We start from the raw sequence: 21413 nt of genomic DNA, 5'->3' as shown, positions 1-21413 counted from the left end.
TACGTCCGCGCTGCTCAAGGGTTCACCACGGACCCTGTGGACAATGATATGTATATCGATGACCCGTTAGCCACCCAAGCAGATGTAATGAATGAAGATGCTGACATGGAGGGTCTCATTGAACGAGGACGAGGTCTTCGACGCAGGTGCAGACGGAGAAGCCGCTAGCGCAGACGCCACAGCAAACGGAGATGCCGCCAGCGTAGACGCCGCAGACGGAGATGTAGCGACAGAGACCGCAAACGCAGACGGCGTACACTCACGAACTACGGCACCTGTCGAAACAAGACCTGCTAGTCAAGGCAGCCTTGGTATGTTGCTTGCTGTGTTGCTTCATTGTGCTGCTTTGTGTACTGTTTTGTAATGTTGCTAACTTTTGTGGCTGTTGATATTAACGATGCGGTTCGCCAGTTTGTGACAATCACCCGACAGAACGCCGTAGCTGAAGCTGAAGCTGCTACACGTAATGCCAGAACAAGTTGTCAGTCAACTGTGGGGTCGAAGTCAAAACCGCAAAAGAAAACGTCTCGAACGGAGTACGAAGATTCGGATTGTGATGACGCAGTAACAACTGCGTTTCCACCCAAGCGTTCCAAGTTTAATTATGGGGGACAGCGCCGCCATGCTACTTCCTCTCAGACTGTGTCCGCGGGACGGCGCCTACCTCAACGAAAGACTAAAACGTGGGAAGAGCGAAAGAAGATGCTGAAAGCGCATAAACCTGTGGATAACTTTGTGCCATAGCTCCCAGTCAAGACATTCAACAACTGGACTGAGTTTCAGACAGCACTCGAAAGGTACGAGGCAGAATTTTTTCTGCACTACCGTATTCGAAGCTCTGAAACTCGGGAGAAGCACAACAGGTGATCTTTAAGTGGGATTGACGAGTGGTGTTTATAAAGGATACACTAACGCTTTAATTACTCGATTTTGATTGTTGTGTTTCTTTCGTGTTGCTTAGCCGCCCCGGAGCTCTGCCCATTCCGGAGCGTCTATTGCACAGTTTTAAGCGGATGCGGTGTACGCACGGCGTAATGCAAGCACCATGTGTGGAAGGTCGACGAGACCATGGGTGGAGGTATACCGGGTTTGAGGCAAGCTTTACGATTCGACCAGCAAAGGTTGTAAAAAAAGAGGTTGCCAAATGGGAAGTCGCCGTTCAATTAGACTCGGAGGTAAGAATGTTTGACATTATGTGCTTCGTTTGTGAGCACCGACTTATCATATTATCGTTTTCTGTAGATCGCGAAGCACAACCACAAAACCAGCAAGACTAAATACGATTCGTACCGCGCTGCTAAGTCGATGCCTCTGTCGTCCAAGATTCGAGAAGACATCGGACTTTGGCGGACATGAAGGCCAGCACTGTAGATATCAGCCTATATCTTTCTGATAAGCTTGGTGGGTGCTTCTGGTGACCGTAACGAGGATGTGTCAGCCAAAGTTTTTTTTATCAATTTAAGTTAACATTGTTGTTTTATTTTTGCTTTAACAGATATGATTCTGACTTCACAGCAGAGTAGAAACATTTTGCAAGAAGTGTTGGGATCTTTAACAGTGGAGCGAACCAGGGTGCTACTGGATGCATTTGTGGAGGAGAAAAACAACGACGTTCTTCTTGTGCAAGATCAGATGGGGATTGCTTGCGTCATAGCTATGCAGACATCGCTTCAGAAGACATGCTTCGAGCAGTGGGGCGACAGTTTGGTAATGGACTGGACGCACGGTACCAACAGCTTGGGGTATCATTTGGATTAGTATGATATTTACAAATTATTATTCATTTCGTCTAACAACTACTTACAATTTATATGAATGAATTGTACACAGGTAGTTTGGTAGTTGCGTCGGCTACTGGAAGAGGCATCCCGCTTATTGATTTTCTTGCACTAGATCAAAAGGCTGTTACGATGGAGTACATTGTTGAGTTTTTCAAGCGCCACAACCCATTTTGGAAGCGAATACCAGACAATTGTTATCGACAAAGACTTTGTGGAATGGCGCGTGCTGGAAAAGGCATTCCCTCACACCAAAGTACTTTTATGTCAGTTCCACGCGCTCACGTACTGGAGGAAAGTTTGCAGAAGACCAAAATTTAACCCGAAGATGGCACAGCGGGAAATGATGGAAGCTGCGTTCGCAAAGCTCGTATATTGGTACGGAGCAGCTCACTGATATGTTGTGCTGCTTCTTATGTTGCTGACTGAGTGTGTTGCCCTTTATGTTGCTGACTCACTAGGTTGCTTCGTGTGTTGCTGAATATGACATTGGGTGGTGTTTCGAATGTACTTTCAGTACAAGTCGGAGGAGCTTCGATTTAAAGCTGGCTGAGTTCACGAAAGTCTCCAAGAAAGAGTGCCCAAAGCTACTCGAATACTTCTCGGCAAACTGAAAAACGTGCGTGTCAATGTGGGCAAATCACGTACGAAGTGAATTTTTCTCAGCTGGTAATACCACTACCAATCGAATCGAATCAAATTGGAACCCGGTAAACTTCTTCTGGGCAAAAAACCTCGACTCGACGCGACAATCAGCGGGCTTCCGGCACATCAAAGAACGGTTCTTGCTACTATGGGAACGCATGCATCAACCTCTCGTCTTTCGGGAACTGTTCCAGACTTTCTAAGTATCGTTTCCAAGCACTTAAGCCACGATTAATTAATTAAAGTACGCTCTCAATGGGACTATTTTATGGTGTATTCGATGGACTCTACGTGCACAAAGGAAAAAGGTGGAGCTGGTATGTGGAACGTTAGATCCAATTGGTACACATATGAATGTAATGATTTCGAGTGGACTTGTTCGTGCTCATTCTATTCCAGTTACAACCTACCGTGTCAGCACTTGATGTATGTTGCTGAGCATGTCCATCGTTTCGAGTATCTACCTGCCATGACTGTTCACGCACGCTGGGATATGATGGCGATGGTGGAGCTGGAGAAGGATTTCAGAGATGGTATATCCTCGCTTCAAGCTGTGGAGGCCTCGATGAAAGTAGCAGGTGCAGCTTATGAACATGATGGTTTGACTCAAAAAAAAGCGGGATCGGACGCGGTCGAAACACAACTTGATTCGGTCGAGATGGCCGAAGCGACCCATCAATATTCCGCAACACAACAAGCAACCCATGACTCAACTAAAGAAAAAAACATGATCGAAGTGGCGGTGGAGCCCAGCGTGAGCATAAACGCCGTGTCGTATATGTAAAGATGCGGCGCCGAGAGCGTGCCAACGTTGTTGTTCTGTCATCAGAAAAGAAATACTGCTATGCAAAAGCTGTGTTTGAACCTGTGATGATACATCTAGCGGAATTGTCGAGTCCAGCATTCTACTCCGCCCTGAAGGCCTGGAAAACAATAGTTAGCAGATCTCATTGTAACTATGAATTTCATTCGTGAAATGGAGAAAAGTGAGTCCGATCTGCAAAGAAATACTACAAGGGCCGAGTCGTCGCAGAGAAGTGAGCTTGGTAGTTCAACCTCACGGAATGAAACAGCTCCATCCATTGACCTTGACATCGCCACCTCTTTCATTTCGGCGAATCCTGGCGTGACGCCCGGATTAACGAAGTATTACCCGACAAAAGCCGCGGTCGCGGTAGAATTTGCGGAAGAACCACCCAGTGTGAAGAATGATTACCCCCCCCCCCAAACGCTGCAGTAAAGGCAGAAGCGACCAAGAAAAGATAAAAAAAAAGTTGGAACACAAGGAGGCCGTCTGGAAGTGCTACGTATTCCAAAACCCAAACCACGAAGCAACCAGCGAAAAAAACTAAAGCAAGCTCGGCTGGAAATACTCGCAAAGCCTTATAAGCTAGCCGTTATTACGTTACCGGACAAAAATGTGCCATCTGTGTCTCGCGTCATCGTGTGGGCAACAAATACTTCCGACCAGAATCATGTCAGCGAGATCTTGGCAGGTTACCCAACGATCTTGGACGACGATTTCATGAATGCGCGTGTTGCACACAGCTGTCGAGAATCTGTCTCTCCCAAGGACTACGTCTACAACTTTGTGATTCTCAAACCGCTAGTAATTAAGCTGAAAGCGGTCATTGAAGCAGAACGGAAGAAGCGACCCAAGTCGAAGTATTTCAACGCCGTGGTTGAGCACCAGGACAGCAACACCGAAGCAATTATTGCATATTTTCCTGGTGGAACGCCACTATTTATAAGGTAAGCTTTTGTTGTGTTGCTTGTTGTGTTGCCCGGTGTGTTGCTCGGTGTGTTGCTGTGACTGACTTGCTTCTACAATGTTGTTGGCTGCTGTACGAATCCGTTACAACAGTGAAGCCGTCTTCAAAATGTCGGAGTTTTACAACGTGGTAAAAACGATTAACGCCTGGAGAGCTGACATGGAATGACTGTAAACGACCGAGTGGAGCAATATCCTTGCAAACCCCGAGTTGTTTAAAGCGGAGACTGATTCGGACGACATATTCTTACTGTCGGCGGGAGAAAAACATTAGGAGCTGGCAAACGAAGTGGTGGTACAGCTCGAGGGTGCTTGTTTACGTTCTACTTTCCGACTATCAGGTGATGAAGGCACTGTTAAGGTCGACTCGCTTGTTTGATAGCTTGCGCGTGACAGAATGCTCTCTGATGTCATTTTCAATTTCAGTGTTCGATGCATCTGCGATGCGCTGGGAGATTGTTACGCATTTGATTCACTTTCTCCAACTATGGGCTGTCCGAAACCACCACAGTCGCGGATTTCAAGCTTCCACTACCTTGTGTTGCCTCTGCATTTAAGCAACATCCATTGGGGTGTCGTCATCGTCGCTATTGCTTACAAAAGAGAAGATCCATGCTTTACACTCTACTTCTACGAGCCAATATGCGGATCTTCGTATAGCGATACGATGGAAGCGACTTACAAGTCTACGGTTGTGCCATTTTTGAAAGAGTGGCATGATAAAACCATGCCGAATGAAGATTATCCAGTGGAGAACAGTAAAGTATGGTTAATGTCGCCAAAGCAGCCCGATGTAACTTCGTGTGGTGTGCTGACTATTGCCCAAATTTATTCCGTGTTGAAGGACAGCTTCCAACTTGCACAAGATGCTGTTACAACGGACGATATCGCAATTATGCGGCTTCGTATCATGGGGATGATAGTTATGCAACCCGAAGTTAACACTGTAGCAGAATAAATTGCTAAGGAGATAGAGGCGACTGATTTGGAGCTACTTGCGACCATAACACATTCACACGAGCAGTTGCCTTCGCCAAATTGTATCGATTTTTTAAGTAGTTACGTCGTCTCGTCTTCTTCCTGTGAGCTTTGTATTAAGCTGATTTAAATGCACTCTAATACTTCGCAGCACTGTTTGAGAGCCACTGAGAACGATATTATGTAGCCTGTTTCGTGCGTAGGTACTCCAGCAGCGGCGGCAAGGCGGATAGTCTGTTCCTTCTCGTGAGCTATCATCAGAGCCGACTCGTCTCGTTCATTCATAAGCTCTAGTGAAAACTATGAGATTTTCTCCAGCTATTCTTCTATCTGCTTGGTATTCTGGAGGCGAGAGCGCAGTATTTACTTGCAAACCATTGCCTTTCGAGTGCGCGAGAGATTGGTGCCTTCATTACTTTGTGGCTGTAGCGTTGGGGGGGGGACAGTGGCGGTGGCAGTTGATCGGAGCAACTGCTGTCGAAGTGTTTGCTGCTGCCTTGGTCCTGTGCGCCGAGAGCCGCTATTCCTCTCGGGCTACTGTGATATTTGTCAAATGGCTTCACAGTTTCGGTATTTTATTTCTCAAAAGAAGGAAGCCCTAAAATAAATTAAGCCGTGTGTTGCTTTCGGGGGTTGCTTCTTGTGTACGGGAGGCTGGTAGGTTGCTGCAAGACCTGTCGTTTTGTCGTAATTAGGTTGCAGTAACGGGACTCAGCAGGGTCCGTGACCTCATCAAACCGTACCCATGAATAGCATAAAGCATACGTGAGATCGTCAACCAACATCCATGCGTAAAAACAAGGATATCTGAGAGATTTATCTACGAATGACAGATAGGAGCTATGCCACGCCAAGCATACCCAAGTAAGTAAAGATTAGAGATCCTGGCATGGAATATCATTGACTCTGGCAAAACAAGCAGTTTCGTGCTCGAGTGCAGCGCCACCATCACGGTGGACTGCACCCATTCATGCTTTTCGATGGCGGCGGCGTACTCGGTCTGCTGATAGTCGCGATGGAGGTTCTCTGGAGCGCCAGCCTGGATAACCTCCACAATGTCGCACTGCTTGTCAATAGACCACGAGGAATACATCCTCGACAAAAATTTTACGAGACGCTCGTAAATAAGTCGGAGAATAGCTGGATTGGCGCTAATGGTATCACGCATATCTAGGGAGGCCTGTCTTCGCTTCCCGTTATCGATTGATCAAAACCACCAGTTCTCAGGAAGATCAGCAACACCTCGGAGGGATGTTTCGACTTCATCTTTACTTAAAAAGCAGCGTAGGACGTGGTAACCACGGTTCCACAGGTCACTGAGCATAGTGATCTTGGCAGGAGCACTCATGAGGGAAGGACTTGAATTCAGTTGTAAAATCTGGCCGGCAGCTAATGAATGCAGCCGTCGGCGATGAAAACTAATTTAGTGTGACCAACATAAAAGGAAAGGCGTTCGCAAGGTGCCTTGCTGTTGATTTCGCCAAACCTCGTCCTTAGCCATTTGGTTTTTGGCTACAGTACACTTTATAATACTATCTCTTCCGGCGAATAGCGGAGAGGTTCCGGCGAATGGCACCTCCCCCTCTTCTTTTACGGGAGGATATTGACCAGAGAGAAATGGGTACACGAAACTAGTTGCAGATCTTAGTAGAAATTCGATTAGTACAAGGCAACGAGCAGCGAAGAACTTATTGAAGGCACAGCCCGCCGACAAAATACTGTCATAAAGAGTCCTCCGCATTGTCATTTGACCGTGTCACCCAATTTCGCACTCGATAATTCGTTTTTTTTTCGGATGTAAAATAGGCACTTCATTCGTCCGGCCTGAACGTTTTTTTGCCAGGTTAAAAAGGTTTTGTGTGTCAGCTCAACTGAAGATCAGATTTGACATGCGAAACTAATTTTTAGACCTGAAGCACGCTATAATTCCTAACTTCTCGAGATATCTCCTCTAATGTAGTAGTATCTCATAGCCGCCCTGCTTTAATATGGCAGGGCGTAAAATATAACAGCATTCATGTTCTGGTCTTGCGACCGTTTTTGTATTTACCTAGCAAGCATACTTATTGCATATGGTTGCTAGGTCATCTCATTGGCTTTCAAGTTTTAATATTTTCATGTGCACCGGGCCTGGTCCTATTTTTTGCCATTTAATGTCAAGGTGTTGGGGATATCAGAGCTTCTTCGGTCTTTGTAAAAAAAATATAGAGCTTCCATTCACTCTTCTTCTTCTTCTAGTATACAATCAGCAGAAGGACCTACACGAGCTCAGTAGACCTGCTTTCGACTCCAGCAGCTCAATAGATTAGGTAAATATAGTTGGCGCTCGCCACTTGCGATCCGGTTCACTGTCATGCAGAGCGATGCACACGAGGATAATCATGACGGCGTCGACGCCCTCTGCGATGTCCAGCGAGTAGCCCAACGGCGTTCCTGCTGGCGCCGGGTACATGTGTGCGATGGGTTGTCTGGCCGTGTCCGTCGAACTGCCACGTTGCATCCAAATTTCCATGTCGCCCTGCTCGCCATTCGAGCCGAGTCGACACGTGTCGCCTGTCATGATGTCCATGAACACCATCTCCAGTCTACTCTGCGCCATCGTGAACTTAAACAGCGGCTTCTTGGACGTCTCCGCCCGCGGGTACGACGAGTACGTTACCTTGCGGCGACAAAACGCGCTCATGCGGATGGTGGCCACGGCCACTTCAGTCATGTCCAATAGAGAGCGCTGGCGATGCAACGACAGCGGCTTTTCGTGCACTTCAAACAGCAATTGGCCCGTGGCATTCTCCAGGACGCTACAGACAACATGGCGGTCGAGTCGCCGATCCACATTCAGATGCAGCTGCATGGGCTCGTGGCAGCAATAACCGGCGTCCAGCGCTGCGAGTCCAAGATGCTGCGACTGCAACGGCCTTCGCTTAGCGGCTGCTGTGGTCCCCAGTACAGGCAATGCGAACGCCACTGCGCCGGATATGGAGCGGTTTAAGGAAGGCGGGGCCTTTGAGGCTGATGCAGCGCTGGTGTCGCGCTGGGTCTGCTTACTCTCGGAGCGCCGGCGGATCATCGAGCAGGTTGACAGTAATGTGGCGCAAACAACAATACATTACTATTCAGTAATTATTAGAATATCAAGAATTAAAGTTAGAGCGTGTTCTGGAAAAACATCTTGAATTAAATTATTTTAATACTGTAGTAAGAAACAGAACAAATGACCAATACTGTATGACTGGCTATTTCAGAAAAAGTAAGAGCTATTAATATTAAAAAAAAATAGTACTGCTATTGCGTTGACTTCTTTTTTTAGGTTCCCAAGGTTAATCCTGAATTTCTTCCCCGAATGCTGTCAGCACTTGCCGTGGCACGTGATGTTTAACTACAGCAACTCGGCAGTCACAACCGCTCGTTTGAATACAGAAGGAGCTGCAGCCCCTGGGATACTGACGGCCGAGACATTAGAGAATGTATTGCTAAGTGTACGTCAACGGATAAAGAACAACGAGGCTGAACCTTGTGATGAGATTGTAAGTCCGTACGGCAGAATACCTCGACAAACACGGAAGGCTCGCTATCGAAACCGACCGAATTATTCAGAACCATCCCAATCCAACGCTCGATCCAGACATGAGGCTATCATAAAACGCAGGAAATGCAGAAAATTAGCTCCGATACCAGTGATATCACGCTCTGAAGGCCTAGTGTCAAAGTCTGGGAATCAAACATGTAGTGGAGATACAGGGCTTGAAGCACCAGACAAACAGACAATAGAACACCTACGCTCGGGCTTACAACAGACAAGTTCCAAGCTCCGACAAGACGCCGACCGATTAAAAGATGAATTTCAGTGGATCCACGGCCACTTTCCAGTCTTGAAACTCGCCAATACAAAATGCTCACGTAATTTACGTCAACAATTATTTCGAAATGCAATTCGACACGTCTCCATTAATTTTATATTACGAAAGACTTTGCGACATTGGTACCAGAAATTCCTCGATGCTCGACGCAAAGAACGTCTCCAGTTAAGTGCATCTCGTCGACTAATTGCGATGTTTGAGAAGATCTCGTTCGAGCGTGTTGCTAACAAGTTTAACGCATGGAGACGCTGGGTTCTGGAGTGTCAAAATCAGGAAAACATGGCTGCAGCTATCACGTTACAACGTTTCTGTCGATTTCTTCACACTCGGCGGATAGAACGAGACTCCGCTGAAAAACAAGAAACATTGATGAAAGCTCTCGAGGCATTATCTTGTAACGCAAAGACGATTCAAAAAGCATACCGTCGTCACTGTAGAGCCATTCAACAGTATCGGTTTGATACTGCAGCAAGGAAAATTCAACATATCGAGACGCGGCGAGCAGCGTACAATGGGTTTGTCAAGCGACAAAATGCTGCAAAGCAGCTGCAGAGAAACTTTCGAGCTTACTCAAAGCAGCTTTATAAAAAGCGCACTATTGCGATTGCCGAACTGTTAAATCTCAGTCGTGAGAAGAGAGCACAGCGAATTAAAAAAACTTGGCGTGGGTATTTAACCTGGCGAAATTACGAGTTACCAGTCGAAATTTTGCAGTTTTTAGTTGATCAAGTTGAGTTTCTAGACGCTGTTGTGTCTATCCAGCGTTATTTACGTGGCATTCAATGTCGCTTACGGATGCGACAGAAGAACGATAGCGCTGTTCGTATTCAAAGATTTTGGCGTGCTGGTAAACATAAAGAAAGTGTAAGGAAGGAGCGGCGAATGATTTATCTGCAGCGAGATCTGGCGGCTTCGTGCTTGCAACGCACATTTAGACGCTTGAAGGAAGAGCGCAAGGTTCGTACTGTACTACAGCAGACATTACGCCCGCTTTATCTACGAGCTCGTGACTTTGAAGAGAGTTCTAGGGATCAGTTTCGAGTACCAATCGCTAAAAGCGCTGTGGTCGTTATTCAAATGGCCTGGACACGTCATATAGCGCACGAAAAGAAGAAGCAACTAGTCAGACTGGATGCAGGTATAACGATCCAGCGATTTCTAAAACGCAAAGGTATTCTATCAAAGTGGCAAAGTGCGGTTTTTAAAACTCATCGTCGACATGACGCAGCTCGGAGCTTGCAGTGCTGGGTATGCAACCTTCGCCATCGTCGAACAAAATCTGCTCAACGGAGAGAATCTGTAGCGTGCATCTCTGCAGCGTCGAAAATCCAGCGATGGTACAGATATCGTCACTGTGACTTTAGGAGGATCCTTCTGGCTCGTCTGCTAGCTCAAGAACTTTCACGATGTATCGACGCTGTCAACCGAATAATTCGCTGCTGGAGACGTCATTGTGCTGGAAAGCAAGAGCAAATACGACGTGTGAACACCCTTGCGGATCTCATCAAGCAGCAACAACGTGCTGAAGCTGAAAATCGAGCTGCTCGTTTCATTCAGCGAATGTTTAAACGTACGATCGATCGACGAGATGGGAAATTATTGCTACACCGATACAGAATTCTGTTCCGCCAAGAAATAAACAGAAGACAACAGCGAGTTATCGTGCACAAATATTTGGAGGAGAAATCTCAACCACGCAAGAAGAAACAAGAGACTAAAGCTTTCAGTCTTGCGTCTGGACCATCACTTTCTCTCGGTTTGGATAGCTACTCGACTGAAGTGAGCGCTTTCCCGCTTGATGAAACGCCGAACGAAACGACAGCTAGCGGATGGGCTGATTCGAACGATAGTCCTGACAGTATCCAATACTGGAGCGAAGAGTACCAACGAGTTTATCTATATGATCCTGTGAGTGGATTATCGACGTGGATGTGAAAAATAGCATCTTTTTGCTAAGTTGATTTGAACAATTCGATTATTTCGCTCCGTTTATAAAAATAAAATAAGCGCTGAGACTACTAAAAATTTAGCAAAAGAAAACTACCTGCTTCTGCTGTCATTATCGAAAAAAAGTCAATGCATTCGTAGAGCCACCAACATTAAATAACTTGCTTAATCTACGCTTGGAGAATAATTGGTCGAGGTGTAACACGCTTCTTCAAAGATTAAGCGTTTTGCCCAGATCAATTTCTTGTAGCCGAACGTGTTATTAAATTATCAAAAATAATAATCGCTGTCTGAGGAATTCGTCAGCACCTCTTGAAAGCTAAATAAGCACGCGGAATATGAGCTTTGCCAGGACGAGAAAAGCTACTGAAACAAAAGAAAACTACCGAATGGAATATTGCTAGCGCAGGTTATTAATAATATTAATATTAATAATAAAACTTAAATGCAAAAATTACAGTACCGAATTCGAGCAACAGGCGGAACAACATGCTCGGCTCACGCCAGAAAAGCTATTGTTCATTTAAACTAAATAAATGACGACACTTCTTGTCGAGGGTACTTCGTATCCAAAAACGTTTACGCTCGAAATTATATTGTGTGTAACTTCCATTACCACTCGAGTATTAATGCATGTTGCCTCGAGTTGCATTTGTTACGGAATCAGAACTCAATTGACGAAATTGAAGCTTCATCGAACTGGCGAAGTGTCAGGCCTAGTCTAGGGTAGCTAGCTGTAGCAAGCCCATGAATGAAATGAAGAAACAATCGGTTTTTATTCACGCTCATTTTATGCAGCTGGTTTAGCAAAAAAAAAAGATTATGAGATATTAAATCAAGTCAGGGTCAGTACCAAATCAAATGTTTAATTTAAAAGAGCAATTTTTATTAGCTTGGCAAGAACACTGTTCCAGGGCTCGTGTTTGGCACAGCAGCAGGAATGAGTGCGAATTGTGCTTCCTCAACACACATTCCTGCCACTAACGATGCTCGAAAAAGTATTAGTCCGTTAATAGCTCGGCATGAACTTCCTATCAAGCTGTTAGGAAGAGGTTCAGGCACTGTCTCTCCACCACAGGCAGACTCCGTGCCAACGCACTGCCACAGACTCTGTGATAGAGGACCATCGGCGGTGGCATCCATTCAACGCCCCTTGAAGATTTGCCTGTAGATTTGCCTTCAGATTCGGTGGTCCACACTCTTGCGTTCCAGTGCATAGTCGTGCGGAATGGGATGAGGCATTTGTCGTCGACTGGCGGCACGTGCCTCCGGGCCATCCGCAGGACTCCAGGGCGGATGGACGAGCCGTGCCAGCCAGCAACACAAGCAAACCCATGTGATCGATTCGTCTTCCGATTTGTGACTCAAGCCTTGAGCTGTCACTGTTGCCAGCAGTTTTGGTGGCGTCCACATCGCCAGCTTTTGTCTGCTTGGGACGCAATGCGCCGACGTCACCGCTCTGGATTGAAGTCGGCATAGACGATACTGTAAAATGGTGCTTGGGCTACTTCAAGGAGTCAGAATCTACGGTACGGTCCAGACTGGTGCTTGGAAACGCAAGAATTGCCATGCACTTCGTGCGAATACATGTACGCCAAGGGCGCGCAAGGCACATTGAGAAGGAGACCGTTGCTGAGTTTGTTTACATGTATGTGTACAAGCAACACGGCAGGTAGATAGATAGCTGGAGATGCCACAAGCGGCCAGGGCAACTTGGCGATTCGCAAGCGGCTCTTGGAGTGCAAGTTGTACTTCTGAAAACGCAAGCAATGAGCATGTCCCGTCGTGTGTGACGGCCGCTTACGTCGACACTGTCGACAGGCGCCGTCGTGCGGTGATCGGTACCACCAGGAGCACCGTTGGGGAAGTGCAAGGGTCTGGCAAGTTGCAACTGGCAACGGGAAGCAACAAGTTTGGCAACGCAAACAATGGTGGCAACTTGCAACTGGCAAGTGAAAAAGGAGGAAATAGAGTTCGTGGGTTGTTGCTTGTTATCGAATAAATACGTCAAAAAATGCTACCATGTACATGACACATGTGTCCATCCACAACTGACGGATAAATAAGCTGGAAAGAAAGACGATGTCGCCTTACTTTTTCATCTTGCCACCGTGGCTCCAGCAGTAGCCGCCGGACTTGGGGCCTTTATTGCATCCCTCGAGCTTGCACAGACGCTTGCCGCCATGGCTCCAGCACACACCGTTCTTGCGAGATGCGTTCAAGCATCCCTCGACGGTGCAGCGTTTGCCTCCACCGTGACTGATGCACAACCCGAGGCTCACTGCGTGCTTTGTGCAACCCGCTTCAGAGCAACGGAGCCCGCCACCGTGGGCAATGCAGAAGCCGCCGGCCTTGGCACGTTTGTTGCATTCAGTCATGCCACAGAGCTTGGCATTGTTTGTGCGCTTGGCCTTCTCGCTGCTGATAGCCGGTAGGATCTTGCGGGCGTGCTGCTCATTCAGTTGACTGACAGCAGCATCAGCCAGCAGACTGTTGAGCTCGAGCTCAGGCTGACGAGGCGATACTGTCTTGGTGTCCTGAAGCTGCTTGTAAAGGTTCATGCAGTGCTTTTGCACGGGACTAAGGCTCTTAGGCGTGGCCTCACGGTTGATCATGACACCGATGGAAGGCAACCGTGCAAGACCCTTTTCCTTGAGCGGAGACACTTGCGAGCTGAGCACGTCGCTCATACCCACGAGCCGAGGTGACCACTCTGAGTTGGTTGTGGCGGCGCCTGTCACGGCGAACAAGCTGGGCAAGCGCACAAGGCTGCTCTTGTTGTCTGTGGCAGGCGACGGTGGCTGCTTCCACATGTTGTCGAGTTGCAGGTCCAGAGGTGCGAGGATGGTTTCCATGACTGATGTGGAGAGCGAAAATAAACGGAAATTGTCGAGTTTGTTGCGGCAGTGGGCCGATTCAATTGTGAGCTGTGCGGTTGTATGTCGCTTCGGTTTGGTGGAGCACGGCGGATTTTGAAGTGGGGTGGCCGCGCTTGAATCGTGCCAGAGACGCGGCGTCGACTCGCTGATCTCTCGTCAAGTTCAACCTTGCGCCTCCAAGCGGAAAAAGGTGATTTGAATTGAATAACACGTCTTAAAAGAATTTTTAGCGTTTATAAACAGATTTAATTCGACGTGTCTACCGTACATGTTTCTTCGTGTCGAAAAAAAACCGATTAAAACGTTTCTAAACGTTTTTTGTTTTATTAAAAACGCCAAAAACGACTGCAAGCGACTTTGTCTTTGTCAACAGGCGAAGTTCTGTGTGAAGAGCCATCCTCAGCAGCATTATCAAGCGGCAACCGGATCTTAATTTCTTTCCAACGCTACGTGAAGGCGGAATTGTATTGCGGTGGTCTCGCGCGTCTCTTTTTGCGGAATTCTTTTTCGGAAGCTGCTGGCGTCATTGCGTGGCAACGAAACGCCGTTTACCTTTTCACGGACCGGCAAAGTTCAACAAGCTTGCGGCTGTCGAAATCATAGAGCCACGACTCGTGGCTCTATTGTAGAAGACGATGGCGCAAGGTGTCGGTGTCACTCAGCGGCTCCCCGTGTGGTCAAGTCTCTGCGTCTTTGAAGTTCAATCGCGCCAGGCATGAAGTTCTTTCAGTGTACTACACGAGCTATCGTTGCAAATTCAGTGCTTTATGCCGCGAGTCGCTGGCGCTAGGTCTGATCTTGTTGAACCCACATGTCGTCGGCTTCAAAGTTGTTTCGTGATGAATTTGCAATAAAAGACATTTACATGTACATGTAGTGGGTTTTAACATCGTAGACGGTTCCAGCGTCAAATGCGACGAGCGCTGATGATGGAAAAGCACCAGCTGCTGCATTGCAGCACTTGCCGTGCAAAAGCCGCCCCTGATAACGGCCGCGCTCTGCAACTTGCAGGCCGCGGATTTCCGACTCGGAAATCCGAGGGTGGCGAAGGCGGCGCAGGAGCTTGCACTTGGCTGCTTGGTTGGCGGCCAGTGACGACGCCGACGCGACAGTCGCCGAACGCAGCGCGAGCTGTAGCAGATGTTTTCTTTTCCTCGGCGAGTTCAACGTCCTTTCACGACCACACGTTGCTTCCAAGCAGCATTTTTCTCAGCACGGAACAGTTCCGTTGGCTGATAGATTGACATCGAAATCGCCTGTAGACTCTACAGTGAAGAGTTGAGCACCTCGAGGATTCTTGCAGTATTGTCGACCTAAATACATGTATCTTCAATTAGCAGTGACAACCAGGGATGCCGAATATTGCATTTTTATCTATTGCCAGTCAAAGCAGAAAATAAATAATTGGGTTAGAGAGCTGACTAGACCAAAATAGATTATTGAACTTTCTCAGCTCAGAAAATAGATTATTGGTGCAGCAAAATTGGTACACAGCGAGTGATGTATGGCCAATTAAACACCGCCCAATAGATTATTGGTGCTACAACGGGAGCGAAAATAAATAATTGATCTTCCTCTCCAGAAAGTCTCCAATAGATAATTGGTGCTTTCTTATTGCAATAATTGCAGCACCAATTTATTTTTCGGCATCCCTGGTGACAACGCAGGCGGAGAAACACCTTGTCACTTGCGTTTCAGCCTTGGCGTAAAACCTGCGAGTTGCAGGCTGCAACTTGCAGACACTGTAAGCCTCACAGTGAGACCCTCGCACGGAGGAATTCGACGAGGCTCCGACGAGAGAATTGCCGTTGACGAAAGATTGCTCACCACCGTTGCTTATGATGACCCAGTATGTACGGTACACGCGATAGTCCTTGTCGTGCTGGTAGTGCTGGCAACAATCGCCTACATGTACATGACTTTCTGAAGACGGTGACCGTGTGGGCTTTCACAGTTGCTTTGAGTACATGTAGTACCGGTTCCGAAAACAGTATACAAGGCAAATCACGTCAAAAGCTCCACAATGAAGTCCCCCTCCAGACACCGGACTTCATGGTGAAGCTTTCCCGGCGAGTGTGTATGACTATTAATACAACACGGGGAATCATAGTGACTTAACCTTCCTCTGACGGCCATCATCGCGTTTTTAAAGCATGTGCAGAAGTGTATTACTGTAATACTTCAAGTAGTAAATAAAGAATGAAGACTTATTGTGCATTTCAATGCTTTTGTCCTTCTCACTTAGCCTGATGCTCGATTTATAATAAATAGAGGTCGTTTTATTAAATCGAGGTCTCTAAAAGTACAAGTCGATCAAGCAAGCCTGGCTGATAAATCGACCACTCGGGATCGATCAACCACCATCCACATCGATTTCCTGTAAATCGACCCTTTTTGCCGTTTTGAAATGGTAATTCGATCACAGATAAAACAAATCGATGCCTGCCTTTTCCCATTAAAACGGATGGAGATTCCATCAGCAAAGCACAATAAAATTGCCGTAAAAAGTCTCAAAAATCTATTTTTTTAGACTCGTACTTAAACGATATCCGATCTTTTCAAGACGCGTTGGTATCTTTCATTTTTGATAAGCATGAGGCGTCGCAAAGAACCCCGCGCAGCTATCCACGCCGTTCCTGACGCCGGCGTATCAGTACATAAGTCTAGCAGCACCTCTACAGCACCAACCCATGATGCGTTGTCAATTGGCGATGTAGCAGCCTTGTTGGTGCTCGCTTCGGGGACTCTGCTAGGCTACACTGTGACACTGTATCCGTCAATCGCTGGAGGTGACAGCGGAGAGCTCGTGGCTGAGTCCTGCCACTTGGGCGTCTCGCATCCTCCCGGTTACCCTCTCTTCAATATGGTCGTCCACCTTTTCACACAGCATTTACCGTTTGGTGACACACCAGCATGGCGAGCCAACTTTTTCTCGGCTGGTTCGTCCGATTCTTTGTTTTTACGTGTTCGCCGACTAATTTCAACGTTTATTTCCCTCCAACTCTTGCAGTTTGTGATACAATAGCGGTGATTTTTATTTACCTGAGTCTGCTGCTGTGGATGACGCCGACTGGGTGGTCAGGCCGACGTGTTGTGGCGTTCACATCTGCCGTACGTCACTTTTTTTTTTTTTTTAATATCTCTAGCAACTAGTATGTATATATATTGCAGGCTTTGTTTGGGTTTTCCCCACTTATTTGGACGTATGCGGTGGGAGCTGAAGTGTTCGCACTAAATAATGCTTTTACAGCAGTATTAGTGTTTTTACTGCTGCAGTTCGTGCGTCATCAAAATTTTAAGTCAGCAGTGGCAGGAGCGTTTACTTGTGGTCTGGCAATGTGTAACCAGCACACAATTGTGTTGTTCGAGTTGCCGATCATCACGTGTGTGTTATGGTCCAGAAGACAGTCGTTATGGTGGAAGGAGTTTGCGCAGCTCACGGGAGCCTTTATCCTCGGTTTGATGCCGTATATTTACATGCCTATCACTGCCATTTGGAGCTCTCAGCCAGGATCTTGGGGGGATGTTACCACGCTGAGTGGCTTGATCCATCATGTCCGTCGAGCCGACTACGGCACGCTCCGGTTGTATGCCAGTAACGAGGCAAATGAAGATCTGTGGACGCGGCTGTATCTGTACGCGGTTGATCTTTCCGACCGAGAAATCCCGTTCCAACTTGCAGCTCCTGTTGTGGTATTGGGCGTGTTTCAAACTCTCCGTGCTAGTACTGGAATGAATCCTCAACTTGGTCGGTTCATGGCAATGATGTACGCTTTCTATATGGTTATTTTCCACTCGTTAGCCAATCTCCCGATCCGTGAAGGTCTCCTATACGGCGTTCAAATGCGCTTCTGGCAGCAGCCAAATGTCGTGGTGTTCCTCTGGTTCGGTCTCGGACTTGGCTATATCGTGAATTTTCTTTCAGAATTTGTTGGAAATCCTTCAAAAGCGATGAAGTTTGGGATCTCGATGGCTCTTCAGAGTGCGTGCTTGGCGCTCGTAGGTGCTCAACTCTGGCGCTGGTATCAACTGTGCGACCAAAGTCAAGCTTTTTACGTCAGAAACTACGCACACGCACTGCTAGACCCGTTGCCATCGAACGCTGTACTCTTTGTAAATTTTGATCTGCAATGGACATCGTTGCGGTATCTACAGCGCTGTGAAGGCAGACGTCCTGATGTCACCATTCTCAACCTTTCAATGATGACGTACAGTTGGTTTGCTACGAAACATGACCACTATCCGAATATTCGATTTCCTGGTTCCAGACTCGTTCCCTTTGGCTCAGTGGTAAGGAAATTTCGCTCTTTCAGTTATATTTCTGTTAAATTTAATCACGGGATTTGTCAGGGTGACGGCTTCAGTATGGCTCGACTTTTAGACTCGAATATTGCTCCGAAGAGTACGAAGAAGCAGCTGCGTTTCTTCTTGGGCGGCAGGTTGAGCTACAATGACCAAGACTTCAACGACAAGTACACTCTTGTTCCGTATGGGCTACTTGACGAGTTCCAGAGCTTGTCAACGTCGTCTCCGTCTCTGAATAGCTGGTATTTGTCGCAACAACAAGTCAAGACGATGATACATGAGTGTCTTCCGATGCTCCCTCCAGAGAAATTTTACAATGATGAAACGTGGGAGTGGACAATTGTAAGTTTCAGGATCGTAATAATCTTTAAAGAAACTCACTAACTCTGCTGTGTAGGCTCGAGATTACGGCATGAAAAAGCTCAACTGGGCGACGTATTTGCTGGAGAGAACCATCGCGGAAGACCCTGAAAACTTGACGCTATTAAGTGAAGCTGCTAAGCCTATGGAGTTATCGTACCAATACGAGCCGCCAGAATTCTGGAACGCAGCGTCCAGCTTGAAAAATTTAGGACTCGCGTACGCTCAGATGGTCAAGTCCAGCCAGGAGTTCACAGTCTCCAGAGACCCTTTCTTCAATGAAGTCGTGGGAGCTGGCGTCGAGAACTCGAGGTACAAATGACTTTTTCGGATTCTGAAGAATATATTGATAACGTAAATTTATTATGTACTGCAGGTTCAAGGATCGGGCGTCGGCTAGGATGCTCGAAGTGTGGAATGCGTGGCTTCAAGTGCCGGAGGCCAAGCGAGATCCAGGATACGGTGCTATCAAAAGTGTCGTCCGCAAGTTTATCCCTGACGAGATAAAATCGAGGAAATCCAGTAAAAAATCTCAGCAGCGTACGAAAAAACCCTCGAAGAAACGAAGTTCGAGAAGAAAAAGTGATAAGAAGTAGCCCATTCAATAACCATTGCAGGCTGGAGAGTTACTGGTATAGCTTGATCAATTCGTCGGAAACTGCAGACGGAGTGAGTACACCCAGATCTGTGAACATCAGCGCGATGTATCCAGGCGGAGTGTAGTCGAAGAAAGGACTAGCAAACGACACGTTCTTCATCGTCTCGTCAGTGGGCTCTCCACCAGCAACAGCACCCGAGATCGCAGCCATCTGCTTCTGCGGGACGTCACGCTGTGTCAACGGGTACAGACGAGCGAACTTGTAGCTCTCTGCAGCGACGTAAAACTGCTTGTTGAGTGCTTGAGCGATCACAGCGATAGAGTACGTGCCAATCTAATTAACAAAATATTAGCAATATTTTTTACTAAACTCAAGGAAAAAATAAATTACTTACTGAATTGACAATACCGCCATTTTCCACCACTCCTTCAGCTCCGACAATAACAATGTCCATCTGCTCCATATAGTACGCCACTGCCGAGTCGAGAATCACTGTCGTAGGGATACCCGCCTTCGCCAACTCCTCAGCAGTACTCACTCTAAAATAAAATTACTCTTTTAAAAATAATGATCAAAATAAAAAATAAATTACGACGTACCCGGAGGCATTGCTTCGTCCTTCCGTCACAAAAACGGAAAAGTTCTTGGTCTTGGCAGCTTCACGCAACAACGCAATCACCACGCGGGACTTGCCGTGCGTCAACACTTTCTGCAAGTAAAAAATGACGTCAGCTATGAAACTTACGCGTCCATTAAATCCCGTAAATAAAGCGTACCATTCCGTCTCGGATAAAGTTGTGGCCTACGTCACTGATGCGCTTACGACTGGATAGCGACGTCTCGGCGAAGAGTTTGCCGCGGTCGATTAGCTGCGAGCGGCACAGATCGAAGTCGTCGAACTCAAGGAAACAGCGCGTCACGTAGCGCAGAAACAGCTGGCAACCAGCAGTCGTGGCGATTGAGTTGTGGAAGCGCGTGGCTGAGGCCTTATCGTCTGCGGCTTGGAAGTGACGCAGCTGCTGCGCTGCCTCCTGCAGCTCGCCCTCCATCTGCATCATGGTGCTGGCCTCACTGCGGGTAATGACGCCTGTCAACGCCTTGATAACGGCCACGGCTACAGCCACATCTGGGTCTTCCAGGTAGCGGAGGAAGTCCGTCACCACTTGCGGCTCCGCCATTGCAATTTTTTGATTTTGGATTCGTTCGGCCAATCGATACTGACTTTTGGGATTGGTGTTTGATACATAATATGGAACCGATTTTGCATCAAATTTGCACCCAGACCGGTACATGCAAGTAGCCCATACATTTAGGTCGACTATTGGTATACCGGTATCTCACTACCTTTGAGCTAAGCATGAGGTCGAGAGAGACTGCCTCTATTATCCACTACCAATCTCACTAGCTGGTACTTCGAAGTGAAATCTGTTTTTTTTTATTTTCCACCCCCAACTGGGGACGAAGCTAAAGAGGGGCTGATTCGACTCTGATGGAGACTTGCTTTAAGCGGGCCGTCGCACAAGGCATTTTAATTCATTTCAAACAATTAAAATGCTCTCAGCCCGAACTTGTATATGAAATGCCATCGCTACTTTGGACAAAGGAGCTACGTTATTTGAAAAGGTCAGCAAACTGCAAAGTACGTTTTAGAAGCAGGGGTTCTGGCACGCTTTTTACTGGACATTGTTCCAGTTTCTGTAAACTCGGTGATTCTGTACGTACTTCACAAGCATCTTTGCTACAGCATTGTTGTTCATCTCTGCTTCACCTATCTTGAGCTTGATGTCCTCCATCTTGTGATTATCCCACCTCTTGAACATCTCGCCCCGAACACGTTTGCTTTTAAGCATTGCCTTGGCAGTTTCCGGGGCGAAATTGTATGCTATACCCTCAGGAATCTTCTTGCCTCTCGTGCCGAGCCATTTCTGCGCCTTGAGCCATTCCCTGAAGCTAGAAAAACTAACGGCGCGCTCTTCATCTGCGGCTTCGATGCTCTCTGTAACGGGCCTAGAGTGTCCGTTACTAGCTTACACGTAATAATGAGGAAGCGTGCAAGTTCCGCGATAGTGAAACCAAGTGCTTAGTCTGAAGGAAAATCAACTCTGTTTTTATTTAGGTCCAGGGCAGCTTGCCCTGACCACTCAAATACACGTCAAACCCTTATTGGGTGATAATGGGTCTGGATCCCCATATATCAACCAATAGGATGACGGCAGTTCAGCACACGCTAGCCGTGTGCTGCTGCACCTACTTTTGTAATATAAATCTACCTACTTATGTAATGGCGTGGCCCA

General features: G+C 47.1%; 7 protein-coding genes across 7 annotated transcripts; 1 reads left to right on the top strand and 6 right to left on the bottom strand.

The window, feature by feature from the left end:
• Nucleotides 1-5988: 5988 nt before the first annotated feature.
• PITG_18524 (uncharacterized protein) lies at nucleotides 5989-6340 on the bottom strand (the record flags this gene model as incomplete). The annotated part of the gene is made up of 2 exons (XM_002997592.1): nucleotides 5989-6012; nucleotides 6137-6340. 2 exons carry the CDS (start codon nucleotides 6338-6340, stop codon nucleotides 5989-5991), a joined length of 228 nt encoding a protein of 75 aa, XP_002997638.1.
• A 1388-nt stretch (nucleotides 6341-7728) lies between these two features.
• PITG_18523 (uncharacterized protein) lies at nucleotides 7729-8239 on the bottom strand (the record flags this gene model as incomplete). Its single annotated transcript, XM_002997591.1, has 2 exons — nucleotides 7729-7777; nucleotides 7818-8239. The coding sequence occupies 2 exons, from the start codon at nucleotides 8237-8239 to the stop codon at nucleotides 7729-7731; spliced, it is 471 nt and encodes a 156-aa protein (XP_002997637.1).
• A 3738-nt stretch (nucleotides 8240-11977) lies between these two features.
• PITG_18522 (uncharacterized protein) lies at nucleotides 11978-12453 on the bottom strand (the record flags this gene model as incomplete). Its single annotated transcript, XM_002997590.1, has 2 exons — nucleotides 11978-12007; nucleotides 12076-12453. The coding sequence occupies 2 exons, from the start codon at nucleotides 12451-12453 to the stop codon at nucleotides 11978-11980; spliced, it is 408 nt and encodes a 135-aa protein (XP_002997636.1).
• A 481-nt stretch (nucleotides 12454-12934) lies between these two features.
• Nucleotides 12935-13831, bottom strand: PITG_18521 (uncharacterized protein; the record flags this gene model as incomplete). The annotated part of the gene is made up of 1 exon (XM_002997589.1): nucleotides 12935-13831. The coding sequence occupies one exon, from the start codon at nucleotides 13829-13831 to the stop codon at nucleotides 13067-13069; it is 765 nt and encodes a 254-aa protein (XP_002997635.1).
• An 885-nt stretch (nucleotides 13832-14716) lies between these two features.
• PITG_18520 (uncharacterized protein) lies at nucleotides 14717-15102 on the bottom strand (the record flags this gene model as incomplete). The annotated part of the gene is made up of 2 exons (XM_002997588.1): nucleotides 14717-14986; nucleotides 15034-15102. The coding sequence occupies 2 exons, from the start codon at nucleotides 15100-15102 to the stop codon at nucleotides 14717-14719; spliced, it is 339 nt and encodes a 112-aa protein (XP_002997634.1).
• Nucleotides 15103-16448: 1346 nt separating this feature from the next.
• On the top strand, nucleotides 16449-19501 carry PITG_18519 (uncharacterized protein; the record flags this gene model as incomplete). The annotated part of the gene is made up of 6 exons (XM_002997587.1): nucleotides 16449-16794; nucleotides 16866-16966; nucleotides 17027-18145; nucleotides 18206-18502; nucleotides 18558-18832; nucleotides 18897-19501. The coding sequence occupies 6 exons, from the start codon at nucleotides 16449-16451 to the stop codon at nucleotides 19114-19116; spliced, it is 2358 nt and encodes a 785-aa protein (XP_002997633.1).
• PITG_18518 (translation initiation factor eIF-2B subunit alpha, putative) lies at nucleotides 19147-20297 on the bottom strand (the record flags this gene model as incomplete). The annotated part of the gene is made up of 4 exons (XM_002997586.1): nucleotides 19147-19452; nucleotides 19514-19658; nucleotides 19719-19828; nucleotides 19896-20297. 4 exons carry the CDS (start codon nucleotides 20295-20297, stop codon nucleotides 19147-19149), a joined length of 963 nt encoding a protein of 320 aa, XP_002997632.1.
• Nucleotides 20298-21413: the final 1116 nt, after the last annotated feature.

Source organism: Phytophthora infestans, genomic scaffold (assembly GCF_000142945.1).
Source record: "Phytophthora infestans T30-4 supercont1.69 genomic scaffold, whole genome shotgun sequence".
NCBI classification, from domain to species: Eukaryota; Oomycota; class Peronosporomycetes; order Peronosporales; family Peronosporaceae; genus Phytophthora; species Phytophthora infestans.
The sequence above is the reverse complement of the archived record's forward strand: the minus strand, read 5'-3'. Positions and strand labels throughout refer to the sequence as shown.